General features: G+C 39.8%; 1 protein-coding gene across 4 annotated transcripts in view; it reads right to left on the reverse strand.

Annotated features, from left to right (window-relative positions):
* AP2B1 (adaptor related protein complex 2 subunit beta 1) overlaps positions 1-19,440 on the reverse strand; it is a 137,720-nt gene that overhangs the window by 116,676 nt on the left and 1,604 nt on the right. For 2 of the 4 annotated variants that reach the window (XM_036269960.1, XM_036269957.1), the window contains exons 1-3: positions 17,492-17,779; positions 11,493-11,551; positions 3,601-3,706 (exon numbers count right to left, since the gene is read on the reverse strand). In XM_036269960.1, coding sequence (XP_036125853.1) covers positions 3,601-3,706; positions 11,493-11,529 — 143 coding nt within the window. In that variant the 5' untranslated portion in view covers positions 11,530-11,551; positions 17,492-17,779. Of the gene's footprint in view, positions 1-3,600; positions 3,707-11,492; positions 11,552-17,465; positions 17,780-19,440 lie in introns of those variants that run through there. The other 2 variants (XM_036269958.1, XM_036269959.1) reach the window with 2 other exon arrangements.

The following is a 19,440-nucleotide window of genomic DNA, read 5'->3' on the forward strand; positions in this document are numbered from 1 at the left end:
CACCGGGCGTGGCTTGCTTTGTATTTCTATTGGACAGCACTGAACTTGAGGTTACAGTACTTGCACTGGAGACTAAAATATAACCTACAAACAGCTAACCTCTATTTACTGTTTCTCTGAGCTATCTTTGTAGGCATAGCATAAATCCCATCTCCTTCAAGAAGAGTTCTTCAACTATTCTTATTTATAGGGATCTCTCTTTTGTAGAACTCTTATTGCCTTTAATGTATACATTCTAGTACCTAATGATCTATTATTTTTGTCTGAATTATGATATATGGTATAGTGCTAGGCACAAAATAAACAATCAGCAATTAACAGATTAATAGTATTTACCAAGCATACAAAAGGAAATGCAAAAAAGTTGTTTTTTTTTTTATTTTATTTTTATTTTATTTTATTTTTTTTTTATCCTCACCCGAGGATATTTTTCCATTTTTTGTACAGATAGAGTGGGAGGGAGAGAGAGGAAGGGAGAGAGAGAGAGAAACATCGATGTGAAGGGACACATCGAGTGGCTGCCACCCGCCCGACCAACCAGGGCCGGGGACAAACTGCAACCGAAGTACATGCCCTTAGCGGGAACCGAACCCGGGTCCCTCCAGACCGCAGGCCGACGCTCTAACCGCTGAGCCAAACTGGCCAGGGCTGGAAATGCAAAAACGTTTTATCAACCTAGATTTATTTGTTCCTTGGCAAAACAGCCTGTCAGTAACAGATCACTGGTAGGCAAACTACAGCCTGTGAGCCAAATTTGGCCCACCACCTACTTTTGTATGAGTAGTGAGCTAAAAGTAGTTTTTATATATGAATAGTTACACCTGATTTGATAGAAAGAATATTAACTTGGAACCCCAATTAAGCAAACTACTCCCCCCGAAAGAATCCAAACTTCTCCTTAGTAGACTTATAGTACAAAAAACCATACTTAATTATTATATGTTGAATTTCATCGACAAAAATATTTGTGGAAAATTTCTTCTCTCATTATATAATTACCTTCATAATATCCTCAATCTCTTGCCTCTTGGACTGCTAAGCCTAAAGTATTTACTATCTTGCCCTTTACAGAAAAAATCTGCCAATCTCTGAGATACATGGTAACCTAACAGCAATTTAAAAATCAAATGTGTTTATGTGCTAACAAGCAAAACTCCAACAACAAAAACCTGCCTTAGAACAGTAGTAGCACCTGGAGCACAAGAAGATATTGAGTCACGTCCTATTGTAACCACTGCCACCAGAGCTCCAGATCTGGTTAGGGAAGCTGCTCTCACTTTTCGGGTCTTATGATCCCTTTTAAAAAACACTTTTAAAAATTCACTGATATCCCCAGAGAATTTTTGTTCATGTGGGTTATTTAACTATTAACATTTTACCATATCAGGAATTAAAACCGTAAAATTCTAAAAATAATACACTTAAAATAACAATAAATACATTTCATAGTAACATAAATATCATTTTAAAGTAAAAATTTACTAATTTTTTTTAAATTAAAGAGATGACATTGTTTTACATGTTTGCAAATCTCTTTAATGTCTAGTTTAAACAAAGACAGCTGGGTTCTCATCTGCTCTGGAATAAACCTGTTGTAGAATATTGTTTTGGCTGAAGTGTCCGTTTCATACATGTATATAAACTGGAAAAGGGCCCTGGCCGGTTTGGTTCAGTGGTTAGAGCACCAGCCTGTGGACTGAAATCTTGGGTTTGATTTCCAGTCAAGGGCATATACCTGGATTACAGGTTCAATCCCCAGCCCCAGTCTAAATCCTGAAGGAAGCAACCAATCGATGTCTCTCTCTCTCCCCCCGCCCCTCCCTTCCACTCTATCTAAAATGTAAATTAAAAAATAAAAATAAATTGGAAAAAGGAGGAGTATTTTAATAGCTTTTTCATATAACTGGATATCCTTCTTTAATACATTAAAGCTAAACAAATGGTTGTTTTCATCTTTTTTAGTTCATAAATGGCAGTTTCTTTTCTTTTTTTTTTTTTAATCCTCACCCGAGGACATTTTTCCTTTTTTGTTCTGGTAGAGTGGGAGGGAGAGACAGGAACAGAGAGAGAGAGAGAGACAGAGAGAGAGAGACAGAGAGAAACATCGATGTGAAAGGAACACATCGAGTGGCTGCCACCCGCACGACCAACCAGGGCCGGGGACAAACTGCAACCGAGGTACGTGCCCTTAGCGGAAACCGAACCCGGGCCTCTCGGGACTGCAGGTCGACGCTCTAACCGCTGAGCCAAACTGGCCAGGGCATAAATGGCAGTTTCTTAAGTTAGTCGCAATATGCAGTCTAAAATAAAACTTTTTATACTTGGTTGCATTAAAATCTACTCATTTATCATTTATTTTGACTGGATCTTTTACCCATGCATAATTTTGATTTATATGCACTGGTCATTTGGAAAATATTGGTTCAATGAGTTATGCCGACCTTCCTGATGTTGTATCATATAAAAGCAAATAAGCATATTCATTCATTTCACCACTAATCTCATCAGAAAAGTATTGGCAAGCTGCCAAGCTCACAACAGAAGATAGAAGTTTTCTGACATTCTAATTTTACTATAAAGCTTAAATTTATCTAATGTCATTTTTCCTCCTTAAAGTGACAGGTTCACTTTGTTCATTTTTGATAAAATATCTCTCAAATACCGAAGTCTGATTAAGTATAATTTGTCTGTCGATCATACTTTCACACGAAAATAATGTTCCCAGTTCAAATACTCATGCATGGGGTTTCTTTTCAATCCAACTATCACTCTGCTATAAAGCAGAAGTGCTTATGCATAACTGCTATTTCATCTTACAGAATATTAAAAAGGTTCAAAGATTCAATAAAATAAAATTTAAATGCTTTATGAAATACAGTCCTAAGTGAAATTGCCCTTTCTCTCCCTTCAGGTACATGGTGGTGAAAACTATTACGGTTTTGCACCACTGCCTTGATTCATGCTACCACACTAGCAGTGCAAATATCAACACAATGAAAAAGGCTAACAACACCTCAGTATTATAGAAGAACAGCTTTGACCTCATGGACCCCATGAAAGGATCTTGGGAATCCTCTGAGGCCTGCAGACAATCCTTACTTATTTCCAAATGGTATTGCTAAATTACGGAAATTTTAAAAACAAAAAAACGAATTTTGTTAATTAACACTGACTTTTATCTTAAATTCAGGAACTGAATGTAAAGTTGAGCCAGTTAAAGAACATATGAGCTTCTGCATCTCAGTATATTTTTATCATTTTCTAAAACTACCTCGGCAACAGATTTGTAACTGTGCCAGTTCTCAGGTTTTCTGCTAGATCTGTAAACAACAAAAATCAAACTGGCCCTGGCCGGTTTGGCTCAGCAGTTACAGTATGGGCCTGCGGTTCAGAAAAATCAAACTGGTTTCACTATTCCAACAAAACAAAACAGACTTAAGTCACATTAATATAAAAGCAACTACACTTTCTGATAATGTCTTCAGGGACAACCCATTCCTATAGGCTCTATGATGATGACAATTTTAAATGAAAAGCAGTAAAAGCTATAAAACAGGGTATGGGTCTAAAGCAACCAACGGTAGGAGTGACTACCCTTACCTAACATCCTTCCCCACAGTCATAGCAGCAATCACTTTCTTCACAGCCTCCTTCCTCTTTTCTTTCTTTTCATTGTTGAGTTCAGCCTTTAATTCAAAGATTTCTCCTATAAGAGAACAGAGCAAAATGGATGAGTTACCAGGATAAAAGAACTAAAGCAGAATACTGTTATGTAATAAATAACACCATGACAGTTACCCATTGGCAGGGTAGCAAATGAAATAAGATTATTTAAAAAGTAAGCCCTGACCACCCTGGCCGGTTTGGCTCAGCGGTTAGAGCGTCGGCCTGCAGTCCCAAGAGACCCGGGTTCGGTTCCTGCTAAGGGCATGTACCTCGGTTGCAGTTTGTCCCCGGCCCTGGTTGGGTCGTGCGGGTAGCAGCCACTCGATGTGTCCCTTTCACATCGATGTTTCTCTCTTTCCCTTCCACTCTATCTGAACAAAAAAAAAAAAAAAATGGAAAAATGTCCTCGAGTGAGGATTAAAAAAAAAAGGTAAGCCCTGGCCAGTTTGGCTCAGCGATTAGAGCATCAGCCTGCAGAACAGATAGTCCTGGGTTCAGTTTCCACTAATGGCATGTACTTCGGTTACAGTTTGTCCCCAGCCTCAGTTGGGGTTGTGTGGGTGGCAACCACTTGATGTGTCTCTCTCACATCTATGTTTCTCTCTGTCTCTCCCTCCTGCTCTATCTGGAAAAAAATGCAAAAATGTCCTCGGGTGAGAATTAAAATTTAAAAAAATATGCCCTGACCGGTTTGCTCAGTGGTTAGAGAGTCAGCCTGCAGACTGAAGGGTCTCAAGTTTCGATTCTGGTCAAGGGTAAGTACCTGGGTTGCAGTTTGATCCCCGGCCCTGGTCAGGTTTGTAAGGGAGGCAGCAAATCGATGTCTCTCTCTTACACCGATGTTACACTCTCTCTCCCTCCCTCCCACTCTCTCTAAAAATCAATGGAAAAATATCCTCGGGTGAGGATTAATAACAACAAAACTATAGGATAGGTACAATTCAAATCTCTAGGATATTAACTGACCTATTCATAAAGACACCATCTTTCAGGTTATGGCCAAAAGGAAGATGCAATCCAGATCTTAGGAGGCACAGGAGTGGGGAAAAGTAAATCTCAAGATCTCTAACTACAATGGAAGAAAGAACAGCATCTGAGGAAAGATCTATCAGAATTTCAAGGTTCTGGGGGAAAAAATTAATGTAGGCAGGGAAAAGGTTCACAAATCAGTATTTTCAAAACCTGAAAGACTCCAGATATTATCTCATTCACCCACTCTTAACTTCACAGATAAAGAACTGAGGCTCAAAGATCTCAGAGTGAGTTAGTGACAGAATAGAATGTCTTCTGAATCCAGAGGTTTTCAACCTTGGCTGCATACTATTATCTGGAAAATATTTAAAAATAACAACATTCAAGCTCTATTTTGGACCAAATAAATCAGAATGTCAAGGAGTAGAACTCTTATGTTCATATTTTTTAAGTTCCCCCAAGTGATTCTAATGAACAAACATGGTTGAAAATCACTGCTCTACTCTATTAGTACTTTAAAAAATTAATGGGGGTGGGGGTGGAGGGACTGGGCAAAAAAGAAAATAAAAAGATCTCATGGACATGGACAACAGTGTGGTGATTATTGTCTCTGTCCATGAGTAGGAGGGGGGTGGTGGAAGAAGAGGAGGATATAGGGGGGATAAATGGTGATGGAAAAATAAAATAAGTTAATGGGGGAATTAAAAAAAGTTAATGGGCTTTTATTCAATCAGTATAACAGAAACAACAATCTTGAAGCTTTAAGAATGGTAGGAACTAGTCATTTCTAAAGGAACAATCTCAAATGACTGACTGCTCAGGCCCTGCAATGTGAAATGGCAGGGCTATCACCACTATTTTCTTGTTGTTGTTAATCTTCACCTGAGGATACTTTTTCCAATGATTTCCAGATGAGGTGGGGAGAGCGACAATAACATTGATGCGAGACACATCATTTGGTTGCCTCCCGTACCCACCCGGTCCAGAACCAAGGATCGAACCTGCAACCCAGGTACATGCTCTTCACCAAGAATCGAACCCTTGCCCTGGCCAGTTTGGCTCAGCAGTTAGAGCGTCGGCCTGCGGTCCAGAGAGACCCAGGTTTGGTTCCTGCTAAGGGCACATACCTTGGTTGAGGTTTGTCCCCAGCCCTGGTTGGTCATGCAGGTGGCAGCCACTTGATGTGTCCCTTTCACGTCGATGTTTCTTTCTCTCTTCCCCACCTCCCTCCCCGACTCTATCTGAACAAAAAAATGGAAAAATGTCCAAAATGGGTGAGGATTAAAAAATAAATAAAAAAAAAGAATCGAACCCTCTGACCCTTTGGCCCATGGCCAATGTCCTAACCACTGAGCGAAAGCGGGCAAGATTTTAAGGCCCAGGCTCACCTATCTTCAAAAAGCAGGAGCTGAAATAAGAAAAGGTAACAACGCTCAACTGGCTTTAAAAGAAAATATACCATGCCCATGAAAAAGAAGTTGACTACTCCCACTTCAATCTTCCATCTATACCTTTAAACCCTTCTACAATACTGCCTCATTTTTCTTCATCTTTATGTTGTTTCTTGATGTTCATTTAACCAGATCTCATCCATCAGTATGAAAATAGACAGCAAACTATGTGATCTGCTGAAGCCTCTAAATGTGAAAGATGAAACTAAGAAACAGCCATTGAACACTAAAAAAAAGCATGTTACATCAATATCCATTGCTAACAAAGCAAACAAATTCATGTTACAAAAACTGCTGTTTTATTTCATCAACAGCTGCAAAACAGCACAGCCAGAAAAGCTGGACCCTTTATTTATTTACTTATTTATTTTATCCTCACCCAAGGACACCTTTCCATTTTTTTGTTGTTGTTGTTGTTGTTGTTCAGATAGAGTGGGAAGGAAAGAGAGGGAGGGAAACATTGACGTGAAAGGGACACATTGAGTGGCTGCCACCTACACTACCCAACCAGGGCCGGGGACAAACTTCCACCGAGGTACATGCTCTTAGCGGGAACCAAACCTGGGTCTCTCTGGACTGCAGGCCGTTGCTCTAACTGCTGAGCCAAACCAGCTAGGGCAAAAGCTGGACCCTTTAAAGAGTCATTCTCCTCTTCATCAAGTCCTCTGCTGCCAAATCCAGTTCTTAGGGGTCCTTCTCATCATTCACATCTGGGAACAGTAAAAGACAAGCAGGAGGGTTTCAGAAAGTCTGAATTGTGAATAGCAGCAGGAGCTAAAGAATCAAAACAGGATGTAACTGAAATTATTCCAACTCCAAGAGCATAAACTTAAAGAATATGTTCCAGTGGCAATTCTGGTGGGTGTTAGAGGAAGTAAAAGGAACACAGTCTATTCATTTTTAAAATATGGTCTTTATCCAGCCATGATTCATCTGTAAGTCTCAAAGTTTTACAAATACCTAAATAAAAAATGGTTATCAGGACCCATGACAAGAGAAGGTTTAAAGAGTTAGTGAGTTTTTAAATTATAACTTTTAATGTCATGATAGACAACAACTTGGTCATCAAAGCCCACAAAATATTACAGAAGAAATACATACATTTCAGAAGAGAATCAGAAAAAATCTGAAAATGAATGACAACGGGTTGGAGGCTTTTGTGAGGTGTAAGCAAAAAAGACAGAAAGGAGGAAGCTGTGAGGAGCCAAGGAGGGGCACTAAGTGAAGCAAGGTATCTTATACATGCAACTTTACTAAATTCTTACCTTTCCCCACATCCTCCTCTTAATGAAATCTACCAAATATAGCTAGCAACAGTTCTCAGTCTTGGCTACACATTAGAAAAATCTGAGGCGCATTTAAAAATGCCCGCCTCAGCCCCTACACAGGCCATATCTCAGACCAATGAAATCAGGATATCTGGGGGTGTGGGACATCAGAAAGGTTTTAAATTCACTAGGTAACTCCAATGTACAGGTAAGGTTGAAAGCCACTGACTAGTAGGTAGTTGATATAATTAAGCAACGAAGAAAGAGCTTGTTAACCCTTATATAACTCCAAAAGACAAAACAGGACAAATATGCTCTTGCTTTCTAGAAAATATCCTGGTGTTCCTTGCTCACTGTAAGTCATTATAGTGTGTTCTCCTACATTTTAAAAAAAAATCACTGCAATTTTAATTTTAAGATTCCCCACTTGTTAACATTATACCATATTTGTTTTATCATACTTTCTATATATTTACAAGTTTTTTCCCCTGAATCATTTTAACAGTAAGATGCAGTTGTCATATCCCTTTAGCTCTAAATATGTCACTGTATAATCTCTAAGAACAAAAAAATGATCTTACATAACCATAATACAATGATCAAAATCAGGAAATCAAAAAATATATATATTTTATTGCCCTGGCCAGTTTGGCTCAGCGGTTAGAGCGTTGGCCCGCGGACCAGAGTCCCGGGTTCAGTTTCCACTAAGGGCAAGTACCTAGGTTGCAATTTGTCCCTGGCCCCAGTTGGGGTCATGTGGGTGGCAACCAGTTGATGTGTCTCTCTCACATTGATGTTTCTCTTCCCCCCCCCCCCCGCTCTATAAGTAGATGGATGCAAAAATGTCCTCGGGTAAGGATTAAAAAATGTGTGTGTGTGTGTGTATAGTTCATTGATTTTTTAGAGAGAGAAAAGGAGAGAGAGAAACATTGATCAGCTGCCTCCTGCATGTCCCCTACTAGGGATCGAGCCCACAATCCCAGCATGTGCCCTTATGGGGAATCGAACCTGGATTTCTCAGTCCATGGGATGATGCTCAATCCACTGAGCCACATGGGCTGGGCAAAATCAGGAAATTTAACATTGATACATTATCATTATATAGACCTTACTCAAAGGTCTCGATAATGTCCTTTATAGCAATTTTACACCCATCCTCCTTGGGCTAAGATCCAATTCAGGATCACGCATTACATTTATTGTCATGTCTATTTAGTCTCCTTTAATTTGAAAGTTCTTCAGCCTCTGTCTTTCAATAATGACATTTTTAAAAACAGTACAAACCAGTTATTATACAGCATGTCCTCAGTTGGGATGTCTCATGGGTGTCCCTTCACGATTATATTGACGCTATGCATTTGGCAGGCATAATTCATAAATGATGGTATGGCCCAACCAGTGTGGCTCAGTGGCTGAGCATCAACCCATACACCAAGAAGTCACTGGTTCAATTCCCAGTCAGGGCACATGTCCAGGTTGTGGACCCAATCCCCAGCAGGGGGCATGCAGGAGGTGGTCAATCAATGTTCTCTCTCATCAATGCTTCTCTCTCTCTCTCTCCAATCAATAAAGAAAAATGAAAAGTAAAATAAATGATGGTATGTTCTACTCAGTGCATCACAGCAAGAGGAAAATGACGTTGATTTGTTCCATTACTGGTGATGTTAACATCGAATACATGGTTAAGGTGGCAACTGCCAGATTTTGACACTGTGAAATTACTATTTTTTCCTCTTGTAATTAGTAACTAATTTTTGAAAGGATACGTTTGAGACCATTTAAATATCCTATTCCTCATAACTTCTACCTGACAGTTATTTTAGGATTCACTGATGACTCTTGCCTGAAATCAACTACTACTACAATTTATGTGTATATACGTATTATTATTCAATGGTTTACAATCCATTGAATCTTTTTCTTTTTTCCATTTTTTTTCAGAGAGAGTGAGAGGGAAAGAGAGGAAGGAGGGAGAGGGAGAGGGAGAGGGAGAGAGAGAGAGAGAGAGAGAGAGAGAGAGAGAGAAACATGGATGTGAAAGGGACACATCGAATGGCTGCCATACGCACAACCAACCAGGGCCGGAGACAAACCACAACCAAGGTACGCGCCCTTAGCGGGAACTGAACCCGGGTCTCTCCAGACCACAGGCCAAGGCTCTAACTACTGAGCCAAACCAGCCAGGGCTCCATTGAATCTTTGATCACTTTTTTTTTTAATTTCTCAAATTATCTCAAAGTTGGCCAGTGGAAGTCCCTTCAAACTACGCTGCTCCTTGACATGTGCCATCATTTTTTGAGTGTTTCCTTGCTTGTGCTTTCTGGCATACGGTGTTCATGTTCATCTTGTACTTTTCCTGACTCAGCCTTGGAATCAGCCATTTCTCCAAGGAATCCTGATTCCTTTTATTGGAAAACAGTATTTAAAAACCAAGATCTGGATATTAAGTGTCCTTTGGCATCTACTCTGACTTGGAGAAAATTAGGATAATTAATAAGAAACACCACCAATGTTTCGGTAGAGAATGTGACTTGTACATAGTAGGCACTCAAATAATATTTACTGAATAAATCAAATTAAAAGAACACTGCAGTTTGTTTTCAAGACCAAACTTAATTAAATCTGGAGACAGTCAGGAGGCTAAGGCCAGTAGACATCATAAGGGAAACCAGAAAGATAAATTCCAGGGCAGAGAAGCTGTCTTATTTTAGTCACTGGAGGAAAGAAGAAAAGGTATATTTGAGAAGGCAAGTTGTCACATAATAAGAGGAATGGTAGTCGGTGTCACACCCAGATACTTCAGAAAACACAAGGACTGCTGAATACAAAAGCACAGAATGCTGATTCTAAGGAATAAATAAAGCTCAGCTGAAGAGTACAATAGGCTGAAAAGAGCTAAACCAGTCTGCCTCTGATGGGAGGGCCATCTATAGCACTAGCAAAGAGCTGTATTATTTAGGAACAATTTTACAAAAGATAAGGAGGCTGGACTTTCTCAAGATTCCTTAGTTCCTAGGCTAACACACGTATAAAACCGGCATTATATTTCTTATTACAAAGACAATGAAGTTAATAAATTCAAAGCTACTCAAATTATCCATGACCTGAAAATCATATTGACTTTAAAGGTTCCCTGCTTGTTGTTGTTGTTAATCCTAACTCAAGGATATTTTTCCATTGATTTTTTTAGATAGAGTAAGAGGGAGGGGCAGAGAAGGGGGAAAAAGAGGAGAGGGGCGGGGAGAGGGGGAAGAGAGAAACATCCATGTAAGACACATCAATTGGATGCCTCCCTTACATGATCTGACGGCCGACAGTCTAACCACTGAGCCAAACTAGCCAGGGCTAGGGGATCCTATTTCAGGTTAAAAGAATGTATCTAGACAAAGCCTAGCCAAAGAATGAAGTAAATCTATATAGAGGGACATGAAAATATCAAGTTTCTTGCACTGTTTTGCATGACCCCATTTTCTTCAAAAATAAACGTTAAAAAACCATATGTATTAATATATGTATGTATATACATAGAAAAAGATTGAGGATACACACTGAGTTCCCCTCAGGACCAGGAATAGGGAGGGGAGAACTTTCATTTTTATTTTTTACCTATCTATATTAAATAGTATTCCTTATTATAAAACATTTATTTCCAAGTAAAAAATTAAAGGAGAATAAATGTGCTCAGATCTATCAATCTTCAATGGATCAGCGGTGGATTCCTTCCTTTTACTAAGACAAAACATTCAAATAAAATTAAAAACCTATACTTTAGCCAGGCCAGAGTGGCTCACTTGGTTGAGTGTCTTCCCATGCACCAAAAGACTGTGGTCTGATTACCAGTGAGGGCACAAACCTGGGTTTCAGGTTGGGCTTAGTCAGACATGTATGGAAGGCAACCAATCAATATTTCTCTCTCACATCATTGTTTCTCTCTGTCTTTCTTCCTTCCTCTCTCTAAGCATGTCTTCGGTAAGGATTATAAATAAATAAATACTTACATTTTAATCTACTCAAGACACTTTTCTGTAGTAGTAACAGATTCACAATGAGACTATCCATAATATGCATGTATGAAGAGGTCAGGAACATAATCTTTTGAAAGATCTCAAAGCTTTGATCAGGTTTTCATACTTACCTTTTTTATTGGTTGTGAAGTACTTAGAGTCAGTCATGGTATTGGCTCTTTATGTGCACCTATAGGAAGAGAAGAGAATTCCTTTATCCAAGTTACTTATGCCCATCAAGGCATAAATTAATTTTAAGAACATTTATATTATTAAAATTTCTGTATTAAAAAATTAGTGTCGCCTGGCTGGTGTGGCTCAGTGGTTGAGCATTGATCCATGCACCAAGAGGTCGCCAGTTCGATTACTGGTCAGGGCACATCCCCAGGTTGTGGGCCTGATCCCCAGTGGAGGCATGCAGGAGGTGGCCAATCGATGTTCCCTCTCATTGATGTTTCTATCTCTCTCTCTCCCTTCTTTTCTCTCTAAAATCAATAAAGAAAAAAAAAATTAGTGTTTTCACCCTGGCCGGTTTGGCTCAGCAGTTAGAGCGTAGGCCCACGGTCCAGAGAGACCTGGGTTTGGTTCCCACTAAGGGCATGGACCTCAGTTGCAGTTCATCGCCGGCCCAACTAGGGCCGTGTGGGTGGCAGCCAGTCGATGTGTCTTTCTCACATCGATATTTCTCTCTCTCTCTCTCTCTTCCTCCTTCTCTCCCTCTCTCTCTGTCTGAAGATGAATGCAAAAAAAACAATTAGTGTCTTCTTCCTTACCACTATCATTGGTGATTCAAGAGATGCAAAGGTCATTAAGAATGTAACTCTTGTCTTAAGGAGCTAATTTGGGCAAACCTCAAAAGTCAAATGAAATGGAGTAACAATCCGAACCTATCATAGCTTTCTCATTTTATCCATAATTATCTCCTGAATACCTCCAAGACCTAAAACTAGACCTTTTTATAAATACAGCTTCAGTTAGTCACTCAAATATTTAAGATAAGGAAAAGTTTGTTTTGAGAGATCTCTTCATTACTTTCCATTCAGGAAAATATGATTTACTTCTCCGTGTCAAGTGGAAGTCACTTCAAAACATGTGTTCTGGCCCTGGCTGGTGTGGCTCAGTTGGTTGGGCATCATCCCATGCACCAAAAGTTGTTGGTTCAAATCCCAGTTAGGGCACCTGACAAGGTTATGGGCTCAATCTCCAGTGGGGGATATGTAGGAGGCAGCCGATCAAAGTTTTTTTTTTCTCAAATCAGTGTTTCTATCTATCTCTCCCTTCTTCTCTCTCTAAAAAAAAAAATCAATAAAAACATATTAAAAAAAAAAAAAAACACAGATCCTAGCCTCAACTTTAACTCTTCTGTTCCAATTTCCAGAAATAATACTGCTGACACATGGCTCTATAGATAAAAAAACAAAACAAAAACAAGACAGAATGGACTGGTCATATTTTTCCCCATATGAGAAAATGTTTTCTGATTTCAGAAACTCACGGTAAGACTTCCGTCCAAACATACCTGACTTCTTTGAATATATTAAAATTTTCTTTTAATAATATTCTCTCTGCATTCAAACTTGAATATCGTCTTCCTTACCACCATCATTAACAATACTAATTACCAAATTTAGGACAGATGCCTAGATACCTGTTCATTACTGTCGGGTCAAAACAACACAGGTGATAATATATTTGGCAAACCTGAGTGATAACACATTTGGCAAACAACAGTAAATGTGAATTTGAGAGAAAAAAACCTAAGCACTAAACAAATCAATGTAATTAAGGAAAAGAAAAAGAGCCAGAAAAGATTTAAAAAAAAGAAAAAGAAAAAGAAAAAACGCTTAGCTCAAATAAAAAAAAAGCTTAGTACAATAAAATGTGCTGCTTGGACAACCTAAGAGAAGTTATACACTCATCTGCTATCTTTCCAAGCAGCTACCTTACTATTTACAGTCCTGATCCTCATACTATAGTGCTTTAGGTTTTATTAAAATTTCACTTAATTATCTTGTTAAAAGAAGTGAGCTAGAACTCACAAATATCATTATAGAATGCAGAAATTTATTTTGATAGCATTTATAATTAATCTATAGCAGAGGCTTGCCTTACACAGCATTTTCATGTCTTTCTAGCAAAAATTCAAAGAATGTATAATCATTTAATCCATTCACAATGTAAACTAAATGTGAAGTGGACAAACTGGAGAAAGGAGTCCTTCACATAAAAGACCTGGAATAAACATTAAATTATCACCTAAGTACTTATGTATACAAAGAGAAAAACCAGTATACAGAAATGATTACTAAAGCCTGACAGAAAGGCCATAGCTCATGGCTATTATGGTCTGTCTAGGGTGTTATCATGCCATTCTAAGTCCTATAAGTCCTATACGAGCATCCAAACTTAAAACTTGCTTAAGATTTTAAAATAAAATCTGCTTGGAATTTTTCACCCCATTTCTTTGAAAAGTGTCACAAAAATTGTTTGCTTAAAGCTCTCATACACTTACACACGTTAAATTCTTGTTTTCAATACAATCTGTTAAACGTTAAATTAACCTAGCCTTAAATCCTACCCTTATTGATGACCTACACATTTCATTACTTTCCCTAACAAATTTCATTGTCAAGGAATTTATTTCTGTCCTATTCAATGTGAGCATTAGGTGTTCCTAACAAGAGATTAATGTACCAACTCACAAAATTTCAAGGAAAAGAGAATCAAAAATAACCTTACATTCTAAATTTGAGAATCCTTGCTCTTAAAAAGAAGGAAAAACGTATCACTCTCTTAGCTCTCACTGTGGTAAACCTGGCAATGGAATATCCCTCACCCATATTGGCAGGGAAACATTGTATCAAGTCAGTTCCTGCCTTAAACCAAAAGAAATGTCAAGAAAAATGAAAACAGTCTAAACAAAAACAAATATGAGATGGTGATTGGAGAACACTGTGAATGTATAAAGTGCCACTGGACTGCTCACTTTTATTTTTTTAAAATATGTTTTTATTGATTTTTCAGAGAGAGAGGAAGGGAAAGACTGAAACATCCATGTGAGAGAGAAAGATTCATCAGCTGCCTCCTGCACGCATGTGCCCTGACAGGGAATCTAACCGAGACCTCAATCCATGGGACTGTGCTCAATCCACTGCCACACCCACTGAGCCACGCCAGCTAGGCAAAACTGCTCACTTTAAAATGGTTAATGTTTGTTCTGTGAATTTCACTTCAGAAAATTACATTTGTATATATATTTTAAAATGAGATACACTTAATCACATGCCAGAGATGGACTTAACCAGATTCTCCAAAATATGGGATGGTGAAAACTGTTGTCTGCGTTAGAAGCCAAAGAAAAAGCAACCAAGCTAGAACTCAAGAAAAAAAAAAATCAAGTATTTACTGAAGAGTCTCAAAAATCAAGCTCCTGGCGCAAAAAAAATACATTGTTCTTTCAGAAGAGCCCCAGGAAAAAGGAAAATCACCAAAGTTTGAATTCACACTACTCATCTACTACCAGATCAAACTACACAAGTTGAGGCTGTTCTGAGGACTTGCAACATGGCCTACAGGTATTGTTAAACAAAGATGCCACAGTCTAAGCACACGCTCCACTCTTACTTGTTCCAGCCCAAAGTGTGATGTCACACCATTTCAGAGAAGGCTCAGGATTATACATCTAGATTTAACATAACCTAGTTTCTACTAAATATAGATGGTGAAAGTCCCGTCTCTCCTTCTATTCCTCCCTTCTTCCAGTCCCCCTAAAGAAAATAAGGCCAGAAAAAAAATTTTTTTAATAGTCTTAATTTCAAATGGCTCTCTGGGAAATGGCAGCTAAATTAAGTGTTGACCAGGCCACTAAATCCCTTCTTTTCACTTAAATTCGGGCTTTACACAGTCTTGTGCTTATACTAAAAAACTGACCAGAGAGTTAACCAAATTATAAAGCAGAAAGGTCATTCCATTAATCTTTATTACAAGGGTGAGAGGTGCAAATCAGATATATTTCAATAATAATGCAAAGACAATAGTATCTTCAGGTATCATTTAGTGCATAATAAATTACAAAAGACCTAATTACAACACACATCTGTGATTTTTTTTATTAATTAATTTTTGTTACAGATGTTTCTCCTCCCCTCCCCCCAGACACTCGGTGATTTCATTTAAATATGACTGCAAGGCAATTTGTTAATATTACACAGTAATATTACAAAGTTTTACATCCAAAAAACTCAGAAGGGAGGAGAACATATTCTATTTTATTCATTCCTTGTTTGGCTTGATTCAAGCCTGAGCCTAAAATGTAGTATTTTAAAATATGGCCCTGGCCGGTTTGGCTCAGCGGTTAGAGCGTTTGCCTGCGGTCCAAAGAGACTGGGGTTCGGTTCCTACTAAGGGCTCGTACCTCAGTTGCAGTTTGTCCCCGCCCCAGTTGGTCGTGTGGGTGGCAGCCACTCGATGTGTCCCTTTCACATCTATGTTTCTCTCTCTCTCTCCCTCCCACTCTATCTGAACAAAAAAATGGAAAAATGTCCTCAGTCTCGGTGAGGATAAAAAAAAAAAATTAAAAAAAAAAAAAATATATATATATGGATCTTGCCTGGCTGGTGTGGCTCAGTTGGTTGAGCATTGATCCATGCACCAAGAGGTCACCAGTTCAATTCCCGGTGATGACATAGGCCCAGGTTGTGGGGGGCATGCAGGAGGTGGCCAATCGATGTTCTCTCTCATTGGCTTTTCTATCTCTCACTCCCTCTCCCTCCCTCTCTCTAAAGTCAATAAAGAAAAAAACCCACTTTTTTTAATTAAATAAAATATGGATCTGTTTAAGAAAAAGAAAAAAAGATGGAAGAACTGGGCTTTCTTGAGTCTCTTAATTCACACAATGTTAGTTTATATTAATTTTACCACCCAACTTTCAGTGAGGCTCTTTACAGAGCACACAGTCCTTTTGTTTTCTTGGGAGTTTAAACTGTTAAGACACCTCCAAACAGTTCTCACCTTACCACTAGCTTAGTCATCATTGGAATGTGTTACACTTCTCTTGTACAGCTGCATCTCCTTCATCTGCTGCTTTCTATTATTACTTTGTAAGTGTACCCTAAGGCTAAGCAAGAGAAGTATATCAGGGAGATTATTAATAATTTAAATTGTTCCTCATTGGGACCACCTTCTTTGTCATTCTGCCTGTCCTAAACTGACTGCGTTTTATTTTTAAAATTTACATTTATTATTAAGGACCTGGTATTTAAAAAACACTTCTTTATAAAAGCCAAAGTTTAGTGAAGCATCCACATTTTATTCACACAGTTTCATAACGAAGCAGCCAAGTAAGTGTGTTCAGTAAAAGCCCTAAATAGAAGACTACTCTGAAAACAAACAGCATGAATAAATTCTTTGGATTCAAGGAATGTGGAAGTACTAGGAAGTTCTAGTACCTTTGCTCTGGCTTAGTTAACTACAGCCTTTCTCAAACCAGACCGTTCCTGCTAAATCCAAAATGAATAAATTCCGGGCTAAGATTTATCCCCCACTAGCTTCCCCCCCTTTCACATCGGGCCAGTTCTGGGGGTCGTTCTTCCCTCAGGAATTCCTGTTCTTTCCCTAGGTGGTAAGGATTCTAGAGATTTGTCCCTCCATTACCGAGTGGGGAGAGAGGTGTCCCTCAACCTCAAACTACGGGACACACCCGAGGTTTCCCCATCAACCAACAAACCACTGGGAGAACCCCTTTGCCCCTTTGCCGGCTGGACACGTCCCCAGGCTCTCCGTGAACGACGCCAAGCGGCGAAGTCGGTTCGCCCCTCGGACTCCAGCCTCCACGGGCCACACCCCTGGCCTTCGGCCTTCCTAACCACCCGACTTCGAGCACATCTACCCGCCGGTGCTCCCCAGCTCCCGGCCGCCACACCCGAGGATTCCCTCACCCCGCCACAGCGGTGGAGTGAGTCCCTTTCCCAACCCTCTTCCTCACAACGGTCACACCCGATGGCTCACTCCATCCTCAACGGTCACGCTCCTAGAATATCCTCTGCTCCACCCCTCTCCAACCCAACCTTGGGTTCCCCTCTCCGGAGCATCAGTGAGGTACACACCCCAAAGTTAGCCGCCTGGAACTCACCGGAGGCAAGGGCGGGGGTGGCGGCAGCAGCCAGAGAGCACGGCCCGAGTGGTGTTGTAATGGTTTCCTGCACGTCACGACTCCTTTTCCAGGTCTAAGCCACTGCGCAAAACCCACTTTGCCAGAGACAAAGATGGTGGACAGGAAGCTCTAACGTCAGAGAACCTCGCCGTGCGACGTCACCCGGGCGCGCGGGAGAAGCGAAAGGCCGCGAGCTCCGTCGCCTTGGAGATGCGCAGGTCTTTTTGCTCGGTCCAGAAGAGACCTGCCACCGGCGCCTCAGTGCTGTTCAGTGCCTATCCGAAGGGATATTTTAAATAAGCTGACATTCTCTGGATTTGTTTCCTCGCACAGGAGTTCTCTTAAAAACTTACTGAAATACTGTGTTCCTTTCTTATTGAAAAACCAACTCAGCTACTTTCCCGGGCCAGTTCAGGAGTGTGGACAATGGTGTTCCAACCCAGGACTATACATGGGCCTGGGACTAGAGCAGAGTGGTGCAAAGAAAAAGGGTGCGATGGCATCAGATCTGAGTTCAAATCCCTGCCTTGAATGTGACTAGGAAAGTTGCCTAAGGTCTCCTCAACCTTAGTTTTCTTATCTGCGAAATGAAGTCGCAAATGATTTTATCTTTCTTGGGTGTGTGAAGCCTAACCAGGATAAAGTATGTTATGCACCATTGTTATTTTATTTCAATAAATTACACCGAATTCCTCAAGCAAGAATCCGGGGGGGGGGGGGTGTCTAGATTTTTCTCTCTGCCTTAACTGCCACATCCAATCCATCTCCAAGTTTTTAATCCTGCCTTCGAAATATATCTGAAATTCATTCAATCCTCTTGATTCCACCTCATTAGTCCAAGCATGTAGTAGGTGTGCTTAGGCAAAAGTTCCTTTTGTTAACCACAACCCAGACATCTCTGTACTTTCCCTTAAATTTTGCTCTGAATCTAAAATAAATGCTCTAAAATAAGGTCTTTTAAAAAATGTGGATAGTGAGAGAGCCTGGGGCAGTAGCTGAGGAAATCAAATTGCAAAAGGGATCAAGAAGGAGTAATCAGAGAGGTAGAAGTTTTCAGCAGTTCTGTTTCAGGATGCTTTTATAATTCCATGAAAGTAGGAACTACATCAATCTGTTCACTCTTCTATTTCTGAGACCTAGCTTTTCTCTACAAAATTTGATGAATGAATGAATGTATAAGTGAGTAGTCAATAATATCAACTGCAACAGAGAGATAAGGAGGAAGGGATGAAAAATTTCCAAGGATTTGGCAACACAAAGGTCTTTGATGGCATTGCTGTGACCATCAGTAGAGATAGGAAGGCAAAGGCCACAACGCAGAAGTTTGAGGATGAACTGAGAGACGGAAATTAAATAAGGAGTTACAGATAACTCCATAAGAAAGTACAGCTGAAAGGAGGAGATATAGGATGGTATTTGAAGGAGTGGCAGATTTTTTTTTTAAGTTCTACATTTACACATTTTCTTTACGCTATCCCTTTAGCATGCGTTCAATCTTTTGTATCCATATGACTCCAATATCTCTATCTCTGGCCTTGACTTGTTCCCCAAACTTACCACCAAATTGCTTATCACACTTATGGGTAATTCTATAATTATGGCCTACCCAAATTAAGCAAATCACAAGGGAATGAGATATGGGGGAGGGTTGAAAAACCTGTTTCCAGGTACAACTCTCAGCAGACAGAGGTGGATTTTGTCAAGAAGATGCTATCAGAAACCTCTTAAAGAACGCTGATTCATGCCCTGCTGGTTTGGTTTAGTGGTTAGTGTTGGCCTGTGGACCAAAGAGTCAACAAGTCGTGGGTTCGATTCCAGTCAAGGGCATGTACCCTGATTGTGGTTCGGTTCCCGACTCTGATCAGAGTTGTGCAGGAGGCAACCAATCGATGTCTCTCTCTCTCCCTCCCTCCCACTCTGTCTGAAAA

Source organism: Molossus molossus, unplaced genomic scaffold (genome assembly GCF_014108415.1).
Source record: "Molossus molossus isolate mMolMol1 unplaced genomic scaffold, mMolMol1.p scaffold_m16_p_19, whole genome shotgun sequence".
In the NCBI taxonomy this organism is placed as follows: Eukaryota; Metazoa; Chordata; class Mammalia; order Chiroptera; family Molossidae; genus Molossus; species Molossus molossus.